Below are 20,373 nucleotides of genomic sequence, written 5' to 3'. Positions count from 1 at the left end.
TAACTCATCATAATATCATTGATATCTATAAAGTGTATGATTATATTTTTCATAATTTTCATTAAGTGATTTTTTTATTATTAAATAAATAATATAATTTATGTTTATAGTTATTTTCATACTTTTATTTACCAATAATTGTGGATTTTTGACTATGAGCTGACGTATTGCACAGTTTCAAAAATTATGTTACCAAATAGAAAATGTTTCTTTTATAATTTATGCAAAAAAAAAATACTATACTTACTTAACGTCTATTATATTGTAGAGTTTTACATGGAAGAATTGTCAGCGTTTGGTCAGAACACAGGCGTCTATTCAATATTCACAAACTAAAAATCATATTTCTTGTAGTCAAACTTTTTATAGGGATTGTGTCTTTCTTGTATTTACGTGACTCACGAAAAGTTTATCTCCAGCTAAATATATTATAATATATTATGTAAATGTTGTGTCTAGAATTTATTAAGCTTGCTACGATATAGTCAATATAATATGTATATTGTACATGTTACACTATACATTGTGTACACCAGAGGCGGCCAAACGGTCGATCGCAAACGATTTCAAAGTCAATCGTGTTAGAATTTATTTTTAGGCTACGCACAAGAAAATTAATCATGGTGGTTAGGTTTTTTTATGGAAGTCGATCCTCAAAGGTGAAGTATATTTTTAGTAGATAGCGGCCAAAAAAAGTTTGGCCGCCCCTGGTGTACACAATAGTATTATGTTGTATTGTATAATGTATGGACACTATCTATGAGTAGAATTAATCGGTCGAATATCGTTTATAATAAAAATTATTTCATTATAACGCGATTAGTAGATATTATTAGCTGAAATCACATTTATTACAACACATTTCGTGTTACTCATGTATCTAAAGGCATACAAATCGGGAAAACAAAAATCAGTTTTAAGAATTCTAACAAATTGATGCCATATTATGATTACTCGTATAACCACGTATAGTTAAACTTAAATTTAAAAATCTGCATCCACGTTTTCAAATATAATGTGAAACGTGAGGTTAGTTTGGAGTAAATAATTAACCACCTTTTTTAAAATAATTTTTATTTGCAGTATCATTAGATCCGTTATTTTTAATAATACAGTGAAACTTCTATATTATAACAGTCGCATGGGGAACAAAAAAAAATCGTAATATAGAGGAATTCGTTAAATAGAATTACACATTTTTTGTTTTTTACAAAATTACATATTTCATATTCTATATTGCATTAAAAAAAATTAAATTAAAATCATTAAAAACAATCATAAAATATACATAATTGCATATTCTACCTATATTGTAAAAAAAAAAAAAAAATTAAAAATTATATATTATAAAAAAAAAACATCAAACACATATCAAATTATAAATATTATTACCTTTTTAATATTTTTCATATTTATCTATTTAATTTATTATTGAGAAATAATTAGTGCGTTTTGTTTGTTTATTATTTTTATAAATTGTACTTTTTTTCGTAAAATGTTTCGACTTCATTTACAAAACCGATTTTGGTATCGAATACTTTATTATTTGTATAAAAACATCAGATTCGTTATAAATAGATAAATATACGCACGAATAACAATGAAAAAAACGTCTGTATATTATAAAAAATAATTTATACTAACTGATAATTTAATGGTTTTTTTATAGCTAACTGTACAAGTATATTTCTACAAAGCGAATTTAATTCATATGTACCATAGCTCAATTTAATCGGATTTATGTTTAATACACAAAACTGTTACTGTATATCTTTTACCAGACTTCACCCTTCAATCAAATACATAATATATGAAAAGCTTAAGTTTAGAATTAGTTAATATTAAAAGTATTACCTTCGTCTCGGTTTGAACTTTCACTGCCACATTGAAGTGTTTTTTTGTTGAGCTCTAAAATCGTTGGCTACGCAATATGCTTTTACAACGAATTCAAATTCTTTGCCTCACTTAAGGCCATATACTGTTATTTTGTTAAATTTTTTTTAGAATACACATTAATCCTATGGAACTTTTTTTTAACAGCTGTTGAATTTTCCCATATCGAGCTTGTACAAAAGCGATTTCTGAATTCCTCATTCTTCGTCTAAAATATTGACCACAATAAACCACATGCCTACTACCCTACTTCCCATTTATACATAAGTTTGATGTTGATAAATAGATAAAGCAGTAGACGTTAACTAGATAAACCCACGTAAGTAAATTTATGGGCCTATACAATTATCATAATATTCTTTGCTCGTGTAATAATTATTAAATTTTAAATTTTCTTACCGATCTGTAAAATCTCACTTTTTATTTTTATTGTACCTATTTGTTCTAATATATATGGTTACAGTTATCCTTTAAACAGAATAATATACCTTTTAAATGAGCATACCTATATATTTTTCTAGCTAAATAAGTACATTTTTTTTTGCCGTATACAAATGGATATTATACGTGTGGTCGTAATTCTGTGTATATTCATTGACCGGCACTTTGTATAGGCAATTTCGGTACATTTGCGTGTAGGTGAAAAAATATCCCACAGAGATACGAAGTTAATGAATTATTCAACTTTGTATACAAATAAATGTATATTATATATATATATTTAATAATAATACATTGAAACAGAAAAATATATTCCAATATTATTGAATTATATTGACATTTTTAGTGTTTATTTTTTACTTATCTTCCCTAAGCAAAAAAAAAACCCTCATCAGAACAACGCAATAGTATATATAGTATATATAAAAGTACATAATATATATATATATATAATATTTTAGCCTACACATTTATTTAATAACATTGAGATTTGAAGTGACAGTCAATAGTGATCAGCTTATACACATAAACCATGGGTGTGTATAAAGTAAAATAATTTGTAAAATATAATATCATGCTATATGTATAGGTACAAGGGACCTATAAAACAAAACCCGTCCTCCCAGGACTCTTATAATATACCCTATTGTGGACACACAACATCCCCTGACTTCATTAAATAATGATTCATCGCACCATATGTGCATTATTATTGTTCGCCAGAATATCAATGTGATAATAAAATCCTTGTTAATAATATTATAATATTATACCGATGTTAATCACTGTCAAACTTCCAATTTTACTTATTAACAGTTTAATTAATAAACAGAGTACCTATATCATAAAGAATGCAGTAGTTTCCAAATTAAATTTTCACATTACACATTAATCTGCATCATATATCAACTAAAAGCAACAATGTTTTTTGATGAAATTTTTTTGTAATTTTCAATAGCAATACTACTAAGTCCGGCAATAACTGACAGTGTAGATCAAATAAAAATTTTAATTATTCACTCTAAAATACTGAAGGAGATATTTATATTTATTTTTGAACTACTTATAATATTGTGTTTCTAAATGTGTATAGGTTATGAGTAATACGCATTTATAATAGGTATTGAATATTTTTCCATTGAAAATAAATTAATGTTTAGCACATCCGTAACGTTGATGATATTTTATAAAATTTATTTTTTTTTCTTAAATTTGAAATTTTTTTAATCAAATAACTTGGAGCCGCTTATAACTATACCTTTAGTTTAGTGGACTATTGTTGTAATAAAATTTATATATATATATATATATTAGTTTTAAACAACTGCAGAAATAATTATCGTATACTACAAACATAATTTCATTTAATACGTACATACATTATTTATGTTTAACACACATTTTACTTTGAATAACAAAACGATTCATTTAGAACGTTATAATAATTATGATAGATATTGGGAAGAATGTGTGTACATGAATGTGTTTAGAATTTTAAAAAATATCTACGTCAGAAGAATACATAACACGACTGTCTACAACATTTGATTTATTACATAAACAAAAAACGAATTATCATGATAATTTAATCCGAATAGGTAGGCGCCTGTACTCTTATATACATAGTACATATACTATTACAGCGCACCGGAGGCGCGTGAATCCAATATATTTAAACTACGAGTCAGGTTCTAAATGTAAGTTGTAAAAGGTTATCGACAAGTTTTGTGATAAAATAATCACTAAACTTAAACCGTTGCATCAAGCGTATGATGTATTGTAGTAACTCGTGGTATGTATAACATCATATACATGCGGAATGGATATAATAATAAACAACCGACTAATATTTCAAAGTTTTGATATTACAATGTGTACAATAACAATATTTATATATATGGTACACAAAAGTATACTGTGAACCGTACACATATATTATATGCATATGATATATATGTCATGACTGCATATTATATATTATATCGAATTTGTTTTGTCGACCTTTTGTTTTTTTTTTTTTTCGGAAACATATTCCAGTCACAATATGTGTATCATATAAAATACAGTAATTTATTACGTATTTCAAATAAATGTAAGCAATTTTCGTTAAATTAGAATTTTAAAAAAAATATTTTTTTAAATTTATATACTTTTTATCGATCACTCGAGATAAATAATTGCCTTCCCCGAATATAATTATTTATCTAATACGTTTGAGAAAATCCTGTTTTTTTCATCTTATACATAACAATAGTTTATTTAGGCATTAGTATAATATTATAAACTTAACTATGTTAGTAGTCTATTTGTTATAGATAAATTTAATCTGTGTGATCTTATTGGTCAAAAATGTTATTTTTAAATCAATACATTCAGTGAATTTTTAACTGACTTGGCCATATTATAGCGATATTCACTACCACTTAATTAAATTAGTATTAAAGAAATTATTTATAAATGTTATTTTGTTTATTGTTATTGAAGTAGAATTATCATGTTTTTTTCGAATATTAAGTCTGCAGCTTACAAACAAAAAGAAAAAAACAAATTATAAATGTTTCTCAGTACCAACACGAAAAAATTATTTAAGACATTTGGAAAAATGTGGATTTAGTTACTATTATTCAAAGAAAATAAATATGTAGTAAGCATACACAAGATCCAAAGATTAAGCAATGCCAACGTTTCACAAACCAGTTATAAATAAGTTTTTCTTATTTCGGCAGACACTTGATGCGTAAAAATAAATGTTATTACGATTGTCGTCGATTTATTCAGTAAATAATTGAATGGATAAATGTCTAAGCTAAATTACATAATACAAATTATTACAAAATAATCGGCATAAGGTGATAAAGTAAAATTGATAATAAATATTTCATCATTGTTTTTTTTTCGTTTACAGACGCGGTATTTGGTCTGAAGGGCGTCCGAATTTGGAACCCCGAAGCTATCCGAGCAGGTGAGCTGTTACGGCTTTCTTGCGACTATGACCTTGAAGGTGTGCCACTATACTCGATAAAATGGTACTTTGGCGATCAAGAATTCTACAGATTTGTACCAAAAGAGTCACCACCTACCAGGGTTTTCCCGCTATCTGGTACCACATCGGTTGATGTAAGTACAATATTATAATTATAGATTATAATCTAAAAAAATTTGTATTTTATGCACCTTATCAATGCGTATACATATATATAGAAACTGTTATATTATATCATACAGGAATAATGTAAAAAAAAAGTTCTGATAACTCACGAAAAAATTCTTAGTAAAATATTAATTCTCACTTGATTTATGTTGAGCAAATAAATCAATCTTACTGATCATATAAAACTAAGACTATTATTATATGGACGGTGAGTGGATTATTTGAAAGTCACTTAAATATTTTAGAAAACGAAAAATATTCTAATTTAAATAATTATTATACCTATATTCAAGTCAGATATTAAAAAGTAAGACCAATGTAGATAATTACCTGATAAACTCAGATATACGCGGTTTTATGTTATCATAGATTAAGACTAATTAATTGATGTGCACATCACTATTTCACTATATTTCAATAGTCTCGGTGTTTGGACTTTACTGTACGACCTTATTTACCATAACTCAACTTTTTAAAAACACTGGTCACATTTCGGATGATAAACCGAATTAATAAGCACAAGCCAGCATAACAATGCCCACACAAATTTATACGACTGTAAAACTATACGAGTGTAGTACGAGTATATATAAAAAAAAATTAAGTACACACAATAACTATTTATAATAATCGTAAATTATATATTATCATACAACGAATGAAACTTTGGTCCCTCGGAAGAATGAATGTTTGACTCGACACGAATAACAGCAAAGTTTATCCATCTCATATACAGTCCCCCAAGGATATTTATACGTGAACCTTCAGTTATGGCCGTTTCGGTTTATTTTCCGTGCATGATAATAATATTATATGATATTATTCTTATGGATCTTTCAACACGACTGACAAAATTCCTGTCGTGGCTTGTGTTTCTCGTGACGTTTTAAATTAAATGCATCGACCGGACATCCAATCTTTTTTTTTCAAAATCAAATTGTAATATATGTATGGAAACCTGTTGATCTATTATAATACCAATACGTATTATAACAACTGAACAAACATGGTATAAACTGAGTTTAGAAATTCTGGTATAAATTAAAAATTCTGGTCCACCATTATGCCGATCTAATGAGCTCAAAAAATTGTTTATTCAAATTAATATTAAAAAACAAAAATGCGGAAAAAGGGAAAGCAATTGCAAAAATTTACTAATTAATCAATCAAAAAAAAAATATATATTCACTAAAACTAATCATGGTTTTAATTCGACTACAATAAAAATTATTACACACGCGCATTCGTTAATTAAAACATTTTAAGTAATGGTGTAATAACGTGTATTTATAATATGGTGCCTTAAAAAAATTATAAAATAGTTTTGATAAATTATTTTGAATTCGTTCATCGTAATATTTTATACTGTTGTCATATTAAGTATCTTGTATAGACAATAATAATAACAATAATGTCAATTTGCTATTCTTGCAGCTGATCCTATTAGTTTGAACGTAGAATTCTAAGCCGATTCTTTTTCGCGGTTGAGATATTATAATAATATATCGTATTTTTTGATTTTGTTTTCCAATCACACATATTTAGATATCCGAGTCGGACGACCACTCAGTCACACTGACTAACCTGCCCCGAGATATGTCAGGTCACTATAAATGCGAAGTTTCCACGGACGCTCCACTTTTTCACACGCAAATCAAAGAGTCATACATAACTATAATTGGTAAGTGCTATTCATATTACATTAATACATTGTCTGATTGGAGCCTTAACAGTGAAAATAATGATGTTAGAACCGTACAATTTTGAAAAATCTCGGAACAGAACTAACTATCAATGCTATTTAACATTCTAACAGTACTACTGTTAATATATTATAATATGTTTTTTTTTTTTTTTTTTTTTATTGTGTAGTTATTGTTATTTTGTTATTTGAATAATTCACCGACATTTGCTAGTTGATTACACAAACATTGTAATGTAATTAATAATAATTGATTATGATAAAAAGAGAAATATAATTTTTTTATTATAGGTATATACAATAAATATTTTATTTGAATGATAAATATTTTAATTCTAAAAATAAATATTAGTATGAATTAACAATGTTTTATGTTTTTATTTTCATAAATTTTAATTCGAATTAAAATAGTAACTTTTACGATTAATATTTAACGATAATATTTTCATTGCTTATTTGCTATTATTATTAATTACCTAAACTATGGAACCAAAACAGAAAAATAACTAACCATGATACACAGAGTATAGACCATTGGGATGATGTTTTTTTATTAAAACGTGTTATACCATGCTGACAACTCAAAAATTTTAAAAATATTTTTCATTTAATGTCATAATTTTCTTTGCAGAAGAACCACAGACACCACCACTCATGTTTGCCGGTAAGCTCAAGTACATCAAGGACGAACCGGTAAAAATAAATTGCACTTCTTACTCAGCGTTCCCAGCCACCAATCTCACGTGGTTCATAAACGACAAAAAAGTTAGTGAAAAGGATTATATTATAAAAAATATTTAAGATACATTGGCATAATTTATTTGTATAAGAATAATACTTTCGAATTGTAACAAAAATTGTCAAAGTTACAACCATTTGGAAGTAGTTTCGTCGTGAAAAATATGTGTACATTTTCTGGATTTTTGAGTATAATTACTAATTACCTAGAGCATAATATTTGGTTGGTTTTTAATGTACACAAGTTCGCGCTCTTATAATTAGTATGACTAAATTAACATGAATTATCAACTACATCAATAATTTGTTTTTTTTTTAGCAGCTTGTATTAACTGTCTTAACTGACATTTTTGTAGGATAATTCACGTGTTATATTAATTTCGAATTGCTTTAATTTCCTGGTAAAGAACTTTTGTTATTTATACTTTTTTACAAGAGTACGCATGAAAAAATTGTTTTCAAAAATTTATAAATATACATTAATTTGCATCCAGAGATCCATCTAAAATCATTTCAAAATCTGAAAAAATTCTTAATTTTTAATAATAAGTATCATAATTATTTAATACGAATAATACTTTTAAATGCAATTTTCTCTACAACAATTACATTAACCTATTGTAATACAAATTTTTAATATAAATTACGATACATATATAATAAAATATAATTTGTAATATTGGCCGATAAGCAGTTTGCGCTCAGAATCGTTTTCGTATACAAGATAGATATTATATTATAATATCATTTAGTTAAAATTTAACACATTTAATAGTTGACCCACTCGATGCATTTTGTTTAGCAGTCGATATCCACTTTAATATTGAATAAAGGCAATTTTTAAACATTTATTTTTGTTGCTTTAAATTTAAATTAGTTTATTGTTTTTATTTGTAATGCTCGTTGAATAAAAATACGTTATATTAAATGCGAATATAACCCTAAACCATCCTATACTACAAAATAAATTGAATTATCATAAATTCACGGACTAAACTAAACAAAAAAGAATATCATGATACCAATTCACAAGTGTCTTAATTTGGAGATGACCGTTAACCAGTCCAACACTTTTGTAACTTTATTAAAAAAAAAAAAAAACTTGGCATATTAATTATGATATTGTAATTATAATTATATTAATTTAAAGGTCTATACGCATGTTGCCCAGTAATAGTCGACCGTGTCAAATGTGACGGTTAAACATTAAAACGATTAATCAAATTCAACGTTACTACTCTCAGTACCTACGCCTGTCGGTTTTTAATAAATAGACAGTATTAACATTTTTTTTTTTTTTTTTATTGAAACGAAAGCGCAACAACTCGATTACATTTACGTATATATGTCTAGAAAGTAATTTACAACTTGGGTTCCCTTCTTGGAACCCAAAATAACACAAACAAAACGATTACTGTAAATAATTAGTATTATGTATTAATTCTGTACCCTTTTTGTCACACAAAAAAAAGTTTTTCGTAACCTGTTGTTTATCATTGATTTTTTAAGAATCGCAGTTTAAAGTGAAAAAAACAACTCTGAAAAATATTATAAAACTGAAATTCGAGATAATATTCTATGCAGTTAAATAAAAATGTAGTCAACATTAAATTTTTGTACCCACCAATATATAAGTGTAGTTGGTGCTATAACTATTAGCGACGGGGTACGTGTGGGAAAACCCTAATAACTTATTTAGTTTAAATTAAATAATTAAATGTATAATATTATTCATTTTCTCTCATAAAATAATAAAATTTAATTATGGTGCTTTTACTATAAATTGTAAAGTACCTCTTTAAAAAATAATGATAATAAAAATAAAAAAATTTTAAATTAAAACTTAAATTTTATTATTTTTCTTTTTTTTGGGGGGAAGAAGAGTTTATGATAGAAATGTTAAATCGTAATATCACAAAATAATTAAATTATAAAAACAAAAACATCTAAACGATTTCGTTGTTGCTTTAATAATTTATATAAATATAAAAACCACCGTTAAATGGTTTTAATCGATCAATCTGTTGCGCTTAGATAAAATATTACAAGTATTTTGAATGCATTTGCATTTATGAGTTTTCATCGAATTTCTACCTTTTCAAGTCGCGTATAGTGTGTGAGTGTATGGGTAAAAAAACGTTAACAAAAATGTTGTGTTTTTTTTCGTCAAAATAGCTCCACTCTGCGATATCTCGGTATATAGGTAGAAGGGGATACTTAATATTTAACGTCATCGCCGTTTAACACGTTTTACACGCGAAAATGCACGCGCAACGTTCGCTTCCGGTGTCCCGTTGCGTTTAATAAATCGTTTCTCGTTTGGTTGCACTTTACTGGCTCCTGCGAGTAAATATTTAACACGCCGATCCGTCGCCGGAACAACGGTGCAACTCATCCGTATCCGCTACACATTATTATTATTATTATTACGTGAAATCAACCCACGCCTACAAATATTATATGTTTATTTATGACGTGATAAAAACAGGTTTATTATAATATAGGTGATAATGTTATTAATGTTATATTATATTGTTTCTTTTTTTATTGTACGCACCGTCATAGTATAGTCCGTTCTACGGGCTACGCTCTATGTATAGTTTTTTTTATTTAAACGTCTGTGTTTTTAGTTTTGTTTTTGTTTTTAAAGTATTTTTTTTTTTCCTAGTGAATTGTCACTAGTCAGGGAATTTCAACTTTTATTTAGTGAGGCACGTTAAATATTTTTAATTTCATAACTAGAAGCATGTTGATGTATCCTCATGTAGGATACCAAGTAAACAGTGTTTTATTAATATTCGAGGATTCAAAGTTTACACAAGCGTAGTAAAATGGAGACCCTGTAAATGGATTCCGTGCAAAAGTTGTGGATCTACTCATCTAAACTTTAAGATGTGCTTATTAATAAAACACTATTTACTCAATAACTAGCTATAATAATTCATACATCAAACTATTTAAGTCTTGAGATAAGTAATTTTCTGTTTCTGACAGAATATTAAAAATATAAATAAGGTAGTGAAAAAAAATACTGATAAAAATCTCTATGATAAAAAAAGGAAGTTAATTTAAGATGTTTTTTTTTTCATAAATACGTACTAGACACTGTGTATTTAAACTTGCTAAAAATGTTTTCTCAAAATTTTACTAAAAAATCAGTGTAGCCAGTTCAACGGATCGCGTATTATAATTATTATATACAATATGTACAATAGACATTTTGTTTATTATTCATAAACCTTCTAGAAAATAGATTATCTGTAAACCATTATCGCTGTAATGTTATACTGTTATTATACGGTGTGAGACTGCGTCAAAATCATTTATTGTCGTTTCTCATTTTCGTTTCCGTGCCGTTTAATTAGCAATAATAATGTATTATGATTCTGTGTAGGTATCTAATACATACAATTATAGCACAGTTTAAAAGACTCGAAATTCGACCGCCCGGTCGTAACACACGTACTTTTATACACCTCGCGACTTTATTACGCACTTCATTAATATAAACGAGTGTTTTTCTTATGAAAAAATCATAGACTTTTGATTAAAACTGCCCGCAAGACCTTTGCACGGTTTACATAATATATTATATAGGTATGTATAATATTATAGGTAACTATATGTACATGTATAATGTATATATAATATCACGGTGGTCGCAATTGAAGGAAGTCATTACACTAAAAAGAGAAAAAGCTCGGGTAACGCTCGGGGTACCCGGACAAACCATTGTAAAACATTTCGGAATAAATTACCCATAATACGCGTGTATACCACGGTTATGGGGACATAATAATAGTATTTTTATGTTTTTTTTTTCTTCCTATCGTGAATCATAAAAAATATTCTCGAATAATATAATAATAATGGGGGCTTAAATATTATACGAAACGTTTTTGTGCGAAAAACGCATTCATATTTTTTTTTTATTATTATTATCGTGTACACCACGCGCGTATATTATAGTATAACGCGAGTCGGGGTTTTTTTTTTTTTTTAGACCCGCGAACTAATTGTTATTCTAATGCTGGCGCGAACAACACATATTACAGTAATAATTATCCTGAAACTGACCGTGGGATGTACATTATACACGCGCGCACGACAAACATCGTGAACTCGATATTCATCATACACTATACACTATAAAAAGAACTCATCTGTCTCAATCCGCTTTTGGCGCTCGCAGTGTAAATGCATTATCAGGGTGGATTTTAGCGAAACGTTTTGTTTTAAACATTCCGTTTAAAATTGTTGGAGTTCATAAAATGAATATTAAAAGGTGTTTTGAAATAATTATGTAGAACAATATATAATTATAAATACTTGTAGGTGGGTAGTAATGAATTCAAGTTTGAATACAAATTCAATTTGTGAAATAAATATAATTGATACTACTAGATACGACTTATAATTAAAAAACCTAGAAATTCGTATATCGCATTATATCATTGCACACAGTTAAAGGGATGACATTTTCTCGGAGTTCCTGGAGGGCCGAGGAAATAGGATCGTTTCCGGAATAGAAAATATAATTTATGTATATTTTTATAAGTACCTATTTATTTAATTTTTGTTTACTATTGGTAGTTTATAATTTTAACTAATTACAAATTCTAATAATAGAGAAGCGTTTTTAATGTCAAAATAAATATATCACTAAATCTTTAAATCTCATAAAATTTAACTATTATTGTTAAACTGAGTTTTTGTTTGTTATAACAAACTACAATACTCTATCAAGTATCAATGCGTAACCACATAGTAACTGTTATTCTTTAATAAAAACGCTGTAAAGATAAGCACCATGAGACTGTTAGAATTTAACAGTTTTCAATAATTAACAACAAATGTTTGTTTCGTCTCTCGTCTTATTGTTTTAAAACTTAATATTTTATATTACCATCTTAAATTTACAAGTTTACACGCATGATACATATTCCATTGTTTATTTCCGTAACGTCATTTAAGTGCATGGCTGTATATTTTTATGTTATTTTAACAGCTCTAACAAAATTTTATTAACATGAATTATTATTGTATCTACATGAGTATGATATATTATCATACATATTTTGTTTTCGTCTGTTCGTTATAAATCTTATCTTATTTTCTTAACTAACTTACTAGAGGTTACAGTTGTTGTTTTATTATTGATCTAGCCATTATTTTTATTTCTACTACATATACATTTATAATAATTTAAAAATTAAACTATTAAAAAAAAAAATACAACTTATCTTCTTTGTTGTCACTTATAAGGTTATACCTATATTAGGTATATTATTATGTATATCAAATTATATTTTATTATTGTAAGTATTTTATTTTATCTATTTGTATTGAAATATACAATTCAAATATAACCTTTAAAAATATAATGCTTAACAAATAATTATGGATTACTGTGAATTTTTTTAAACATCTCGTCATTTCTTGAAATTGTTCAATCCTAACTTGAGACCTGTAATACAATATTTTAAATTTTTATTTATTAAAATTATCATTTATAAAATACATATTTTATAATTAATTATGTATTCTAACAACTATTGCAATAATGATAGCAAACTACTTTAAGTACAAGAATAATTTGATAAGGAATTTGAAGTATAACTATTGTTAGTCATGAATTTATTAACACTGCCACAAGATCATTCCATAAAATGAATGTATTTTTTTTAATTAACTATTACTTAATATTTAAAATTGTGTTATCACCAATAATTACAAACATTTTGTATAGATGAATTTAATTTGTAGAATCATTTGAAACAAATATTAAGGTTATAAATCAATAAATATATCAAAGTTAAAAACGCTCAAATGATCGCTGTATCGAATCGTGTAACACCAATGTAAAATACATTTAAAAATATAATATCAGTCAACATTTAATGATATCCAACAAAATTATTTAATTTGTGTTTGTAGAAATGCTGACTACCTACATTGATATAGTAAATCTATACACATGATAATATAACAGGTAGGATCAAAGTATAATTTAGATTTTATATCTAACGGTTAGACATTACACAAATTTAAGAAATTTATATCTTAATGCTAGCAAGTTGAGTTAGTTACTCGAAACTCACATCAACAAAATTAATTCACATTTTCATTCATTAATCGTATGTTCACTATTTATTTGTATCTTATAATATAATAAAAACGAATATCATTAAAAAAAACTTAAAAAAGACTTAAAAATACGAAGAATTTGTGCATATAAAAAATATAAAAACAATCAATTTTTATCGAATGTACACGTCCAGATACTTAAATCACTCATTTTAATCGCATGGGTTCCAAATAATCAAGATTTCATATTTTCACTCTCTTCTGCTGAAAATTTAGAAAAATAATTTTTTTTTTTAATATAATCGAAATATTTGATTTACAGAAATGTATGTGCATATCAAGAAAAACCCCGTGATTATAATATTGTAAACAAATTTTATTCGAAACTTCCATAACGGAATATTGCACCGTCATCACATTTTATGAATAACGTTTAAACTTTTAAACTTTTACCACTACCATTTCCTAATACGGATCACTATATAAAAACTGATTTATTTATACCATGGCTCATGCTACGTATCTTTTACCTCTACGTAATTTTTGTTTTCTTCTCTTAAAATAATTTTTTATTTTATTTTCTACGAGTTAGTTTTAATCAATATTGGCGTTGGTTTTCGTTATGCGCAATAATTTTTGAAATTTCATAAACCAAAACTACCAAAGTTATGCTTTACTCGAAATATTTCGTTTGAGTTAGTTTTTATTCTGTTTGAATTATGGTTGTCTCGTACTAACTCTTCCCCTCCGTGCTTGTGCTTGTATATAGGGTAGCCGATTTTGATTATACGCTTTGTATAATATTGTTATATAAGTGCACAGACATTTTTTGTTTTGTTATGAAGTTCATCTCAAGAGCCATAAAACGATTAACGCCTTTTTTTTAACGACAACGAGTGGTTGAAAATTTTAACGTTTTTGCTTTTAAAATATAACATTATACCACATAATACATTATCATGATATTTAAACGGCGGTGAAATGTAGTACAAACGTCGACGAGAGATAATATTATAAAGAAAAATTAAATTAAAATAATAATATATAGAACATTTCATTTTAAATCGTGGTTTTATCGCAGGTGACGAATTTGACGAAATACGCCAAGACGACGGCTTGGGTTACAGCCGAAGACGACGGGCTACAAACCAGCAGATCACGGTTGGAGCTGTCGACCCACGCCGCATACTTTCCGGGTGGTCGGATGACGGTCCGCTGCGAGTCCAATCAATTTCTGTTGTACAAAAAGTACTCGGTTATTGAGCTGATGGATGACTCGCCCAGACTGGCCCAAATGATCAGTCCCACTACAGTGCTGAGATCGGGTAAGTGGTATACGTTCTACTTCCTCCGCCCGACTACAGGTACGATAAAGTATGCTGTATTGGTTGGGAAAATCATAGTGCAGTTTTTAAATCGATTCCATACGCTACACTAAATTAAATCATTATTTAATATAATACATTACTTTTATTATTGTATTATCAATGTATTTGGATGATATTAAATACTTAAGTTTCAATACATGGCATAAACAATACTCGATATGCACAAATACATTTTTAAAATGTATTTATTGGATTAAATCACCATGAGACTGAGGTTCATAATCGATGGTCCATTGGGTCAACTAAGGGTACCAAAAATGAGTCCTCGTGAGTTTTTTGAGATGACTCTGGTTTTTATTTGCCTTTAATTTTTAATAATTACTAACTATAAACTAAATTGTTATTTTGTATTTTATCTAAATTCACTAAATTTTGATGCAATCATTGGATCCAAAATAAACAGTTACCTCATTAAAATGTACTTTACCTTATTACTTTCTTCGTGTAATTTATTTTTAAACATGAGTACTTAATTGTTTTTTCTTTTTTGGATATTGTCATTTTGTTTACATATTTTAATATTGTAATAACAATAATAATACTTTTTTTAAACAATCTGAAAGATAACCGATGATAAAAGTTCGAAATTAGAATAGAAATGTTTTAAAAATAATATAAAACCAGTTTATTTGTCAGTGAAGTAGACTGTCGGCGAATTTAGATTCGGTAAAGTTTGAATTGACAAAAAAGTGTTGCCATACATTTGTGGGTCTTCACATATTATGTAGACCACTTTCATAATATGTCTCATATTTGTTCTATGTGTCTTCAATAACTTTATTGATTCACTAGTTTTCCAAGTTTCAATTTTGTTTCTTAATTAATTAAAATCTATCTAACTGTTTTTATTCGTGTTTATCATGATTGTTTCCATCTATTCCATTTTCAGACTTCCTCTTCCGGTACAGTCTTCTATGATGCCATTCGTTAAGCATCATGGCATAATAAATGTCCTACTATTTTTTTACCTCATGACTTTCATACAATCCCAAACTTTTGGTTTTAAAACATTCTTCAATATAGCAACAAACGCAAAAACCTTTAGTTTTCTTTTTTCTTATTTATTAATAACTATTTAAGTTTTATAGGCATATGCAATCATATTATAATACATTCAATTCAAAATAATATCAAAATTGATTAAATAAAATATATAATAAATCAATTTCTACCTAACCTAATCTATAATATTGACGATATTAAAAACTTAATTAACATTTTCGCCCATATATCGATTTATATAAATATATATTTATTTATTTTGTGTACTTACACCTTGTGTAACGTTTTTAGGTGGACCACAGGCCAGTTCAGCTGATCGTTTCGCTACCAGAAGTGTGTTTGTATTGGTCGCCTATGTAGTCAATCGAATAGCACCATCTCTATTAAGATAGCTTTGCGATTCTTACACACAATAGCCAAACACCCCGACATTATTATTATTACATCATGTTATAACGGAAAATATATTCTGTTGTCATTGTCGTCGTATTTAATAAGTATTTTACAAGAATAACGATTTTATATATTATGATTGTAATATATATGAACACGGTTGATCGTTTGCGATGTTATTATGTTTGTATCGGAGTGGACGCCTTGATGGTCTCGTGAATTGGACTTTATTCTATTCAATCGTACCAATCAAAAGCATATTAATTATTTGTATAAAATGTTTTCTTCTCTTTCACAGCGCGATTGAACTAAAGCAAGGCCAAGCGCTGAAGCGATAGCGAGCTTTCGCTACCCCTCAACCACCCACCCCCATACATTATCGGCAATAAAAATAAATACGAAAACGACATATTACATTTCTTTATACCAAAAATAATACGATATAAACATAATAATACGCGATTGCAAAAACATTATACTATATTAAGATTTATACATTTAATATAGGATTTAACCGCGATATTGTATTTTCCAAAAAAACCATTTAATTGTGTAACAGTATAATATATATACGGTTATATACATTATTTAATGTTTGTGTTTTATTCAAGTTTTTTTCTGAAATAAAAACCAATAAATTGATGTTTTTAAATGATTTTGAATTATATATCGTTATATGTTACCTATGTATCATGTATGAACGAGTAGTAGTGTAAGTTATGTACATAAACTGTAAAACTCGACTGAAGAAAACACGTAGAATGGTGGCATTACAAATAAAGAGCGTTTAAATATTTATGTTTTTTTTACTATTTCTTAGAATAGTAATCCACTCTATGTACCATATTAATATCGAACATCGACCAATTAATTTCTTGTAGGTATATAATAATTATTTTAAATATTATTAAATACTTTAGTCATCACCATACTGAAGGACTCTTTATCGGCTGACACTACATAGTAAAACAATTAACTTGACTTAAAATACCTAAAAAGTAGTTAATTTTACACATTAGATTAATATTTGACTTTTACATTATAATTTTAAGAAAAAACTTACCTTAAAATATAACCACAGTGATAAAAAAAAATATAGAATATAAATTATGTATTTATTTGCAATAAAAAAATAATTAAATTCATAATCATTCTGAAGTACTTATTTACAATGTATTTTTATATAAATCACTAAAAACAATAAATTTAAAGTAGCGCTTGTTATGGATTTTATTAAATTATAATATGCATTTAAATCATCAGAAATGTGCACAATAAGTTGAATAAAATATTCAATAAGTGTCAAATACTCAAATGTTACAAAACCTGGACGTGTTTAGTACATTTTAGTTAAATAATATGAATAGATTTTCGTACCCTACAAAAATACTTTAATATAAGTGTTAATAGCTCAAGAAAATTTTACGAGTTGCGGCAAGCGAAAAACTATTGGAAAGTAAGTGTTGGGGTTATATAAAAAATTAAATAAATAATATAATAGTATAAAAGGTGACCCAGATTAACCGAGCAATTTATAAGGAAATACAAGACAATTTTAAATCATATTATAAAAGTTTATAACCACAGAATTATAGTTTCCTAAAACTCAAAGTTCAACACTACTTGCAATACCACCGGGTTAACGATAAAATAATCTTCTGCGAAATATTCTATTAAACACTGCCAATTACGTTCAACGGTGAAAATAATAAAATACTATATTATACGTTGTACGTTATATTCAATTTATTTATATACCTATCTTATACAGCATGTAGCCACTTAGTGAAATCGAGTTCTTTACAAAGGCTAAAGAAAAAAAATCAAGTGTATACGTTTTCATAAAATGAACTCATATTTTGTATAACAATGGACACTTTGGATATCTTAACATGTAAATACACACATTGCATATATAGTTTTCATATCTTTACGTGTTGATTTAATATGGATATTATAAAAAGTGTTTGATTATATAATACGTATTTGTATATGTATGCGAACAATTTAAAAATTCATATTTCAAGTAGACATTGTAACGCTTTATAAATCATAATACAGTATCAATACATCACCATACAGTCGAGTGACACTGAAAAGCCGAACAAATGTTGGACTGTGCAGCAGAGTGCCGTGGCCATATATCTGATTGTCGATCGTCTTTGATTCGTCTGTTATCGAATTAGGGAGTATCATTTTTTTCTATTCCGATGATTGAGATTTTTTCTTTGTTGTTCCGTGACATGGATTCCTAATATCGACACGAATAACACCATTCTGACAATCAATATCGTATTTTGTATATTAAATATATTTCGTACGATTTAAAACTCAACGAGACGTTTTTTGTCTGTGCTTAATATCTCAATATATTATGGTACATATATTATAATGTTATAAGTCACAAGTTTAAAATATTCTATACTTATCATACAATTGTCAAAATAAAATATTAGGAGTTTATTACGACTAATACGATAAAAAAATATTTACGGTTCATTAACTTAAAAAATAGAGTAATTTTTTCTCAAGTATGCATATTTCCTTATAAATATTGTGATTGAAAACTATAATTATTTTCTAATTGTTGTAGAAAAACTAACAAATATACATATCATTTTTTTAGCTATTTCAGCTCCTCACGAGAGCTAAAAATAATTTTTTTTTTATTATAGTCAAACATACATGAATAACCTTTGGTTAACGAAAAAATCTAAGAACCATGATAACAAAGTTGCACAGTTAAAATAAAAGAACGTTTCATTAAAATCATGGTTTTAAAAATAAGCAAAAGTTTCCCACAGAAACCATTTATTATTTTTTTTATAAAAAAATCTATCATAACCTTATCAATACACTACTTGATATTAAGTTTTTTATTATAAGGTATATTGTTGAGTATATTTTGAAACTTTGTGTGACACGTAATGAAATATTTGTTACTGCGTTATCATCCATTTTTCAATTATTATTATGATTAAATCGCTAACAATAATACTGAAATATTTTATACGTACCCATTACCACCAGTAAGTAGGTATAATATAACGTATAGTCCAACGATGACACCTTTTTTGATCTCTAACACTACAACAAACGCATTTCGTCGTGAAGTACTAAGTGCATTAGGTACGTGAATTTCGGTGAGTACCTATACTACACGTCTCACGTTCAAAGGTATAAAAATATTGCTGTGAGTGATTGACCAAACATACCGCCACCTTATTTTTCTCTAAGATTTCATTTCTTAAAAATCTAAGTTTTGAAATTTTAAAGTATACCTACTTTAAAACGGTCACATCTATAGGACGATCATCTCTATGTAACGGTTAGGTTTTTGGTCTCATCAAGTGTTATACAGTGAAACTTCCAATTAACGGTCACCGAAGGGACAATAAATAATGACCGCTATTTAGAGGTGGCCGTCCTATAGAGGTGACAATACATGATATAACACTTGATGGGACCAAAAAACCTAACTGTTACATAGAGGTGACCGTTAACGGAAGTTTTACTGTATCATGTATTATCACCTCTATAGGAACGCTACCTCTAAATAGCGGTCATTATTTATGGTC

The 20,373-nt window shown here is 27.2% G+C and overlaps 1 protein-coding gene across 1 annotated transcript in view; it reads left to right on the top strand.

The window, feature by feature from the left end:
• The window catches only part of LOC113548323, a 43,157-nt gene extending 25,853 nt beyond the window's left edge, over positions 1-17,304 (top strand). The window contains exons 2-6 of the mRNA XM_026949141.1: positions 5,240-5,451; positions 7,031-7,166; positions 7,819-7,952; positions 15,094-15,337; positions 16,694-17,304. Of these exons, the coding sequence (XP_026804942.1) occupies positions 5,240-5,451; positions 7,031-7,166; positions 7,819-7,952; positions 15,094-15,337; positions 16,694-16,794 (827 nt within the window). The 3' untranslated portion in view covers positions 16,795-17,304. The remainder of the gene's footprint in view (positions 1-5,239; positions 5,452-7,030; positions 7,167-7,818; positions 7,953-15,093; positions 15,338-16,693) is intronic.
• Positions 17,305-20,373: the final 3,069 nt, after the last annotated feature.

Source organism: Rhopalosiphum maidis, chromosome 4 (genome assembly GCF_003676215.2).
Source record: "Rhopalosiphum maidis isolate BTI-1 chromosome 4, ASM367621v3, whole genome shotgun sequence".
NCBI lineage: Eukaryota > Metazoa > Arthropoda > Insecta > Hemiptera > Aphididae > Rhopalosiphum > Rhopalosiphum maidis.
Note: the sequence above shows the minus strand (reverse complement) of the source record. Positions and strands in the feature narration are given on the sequence as shown.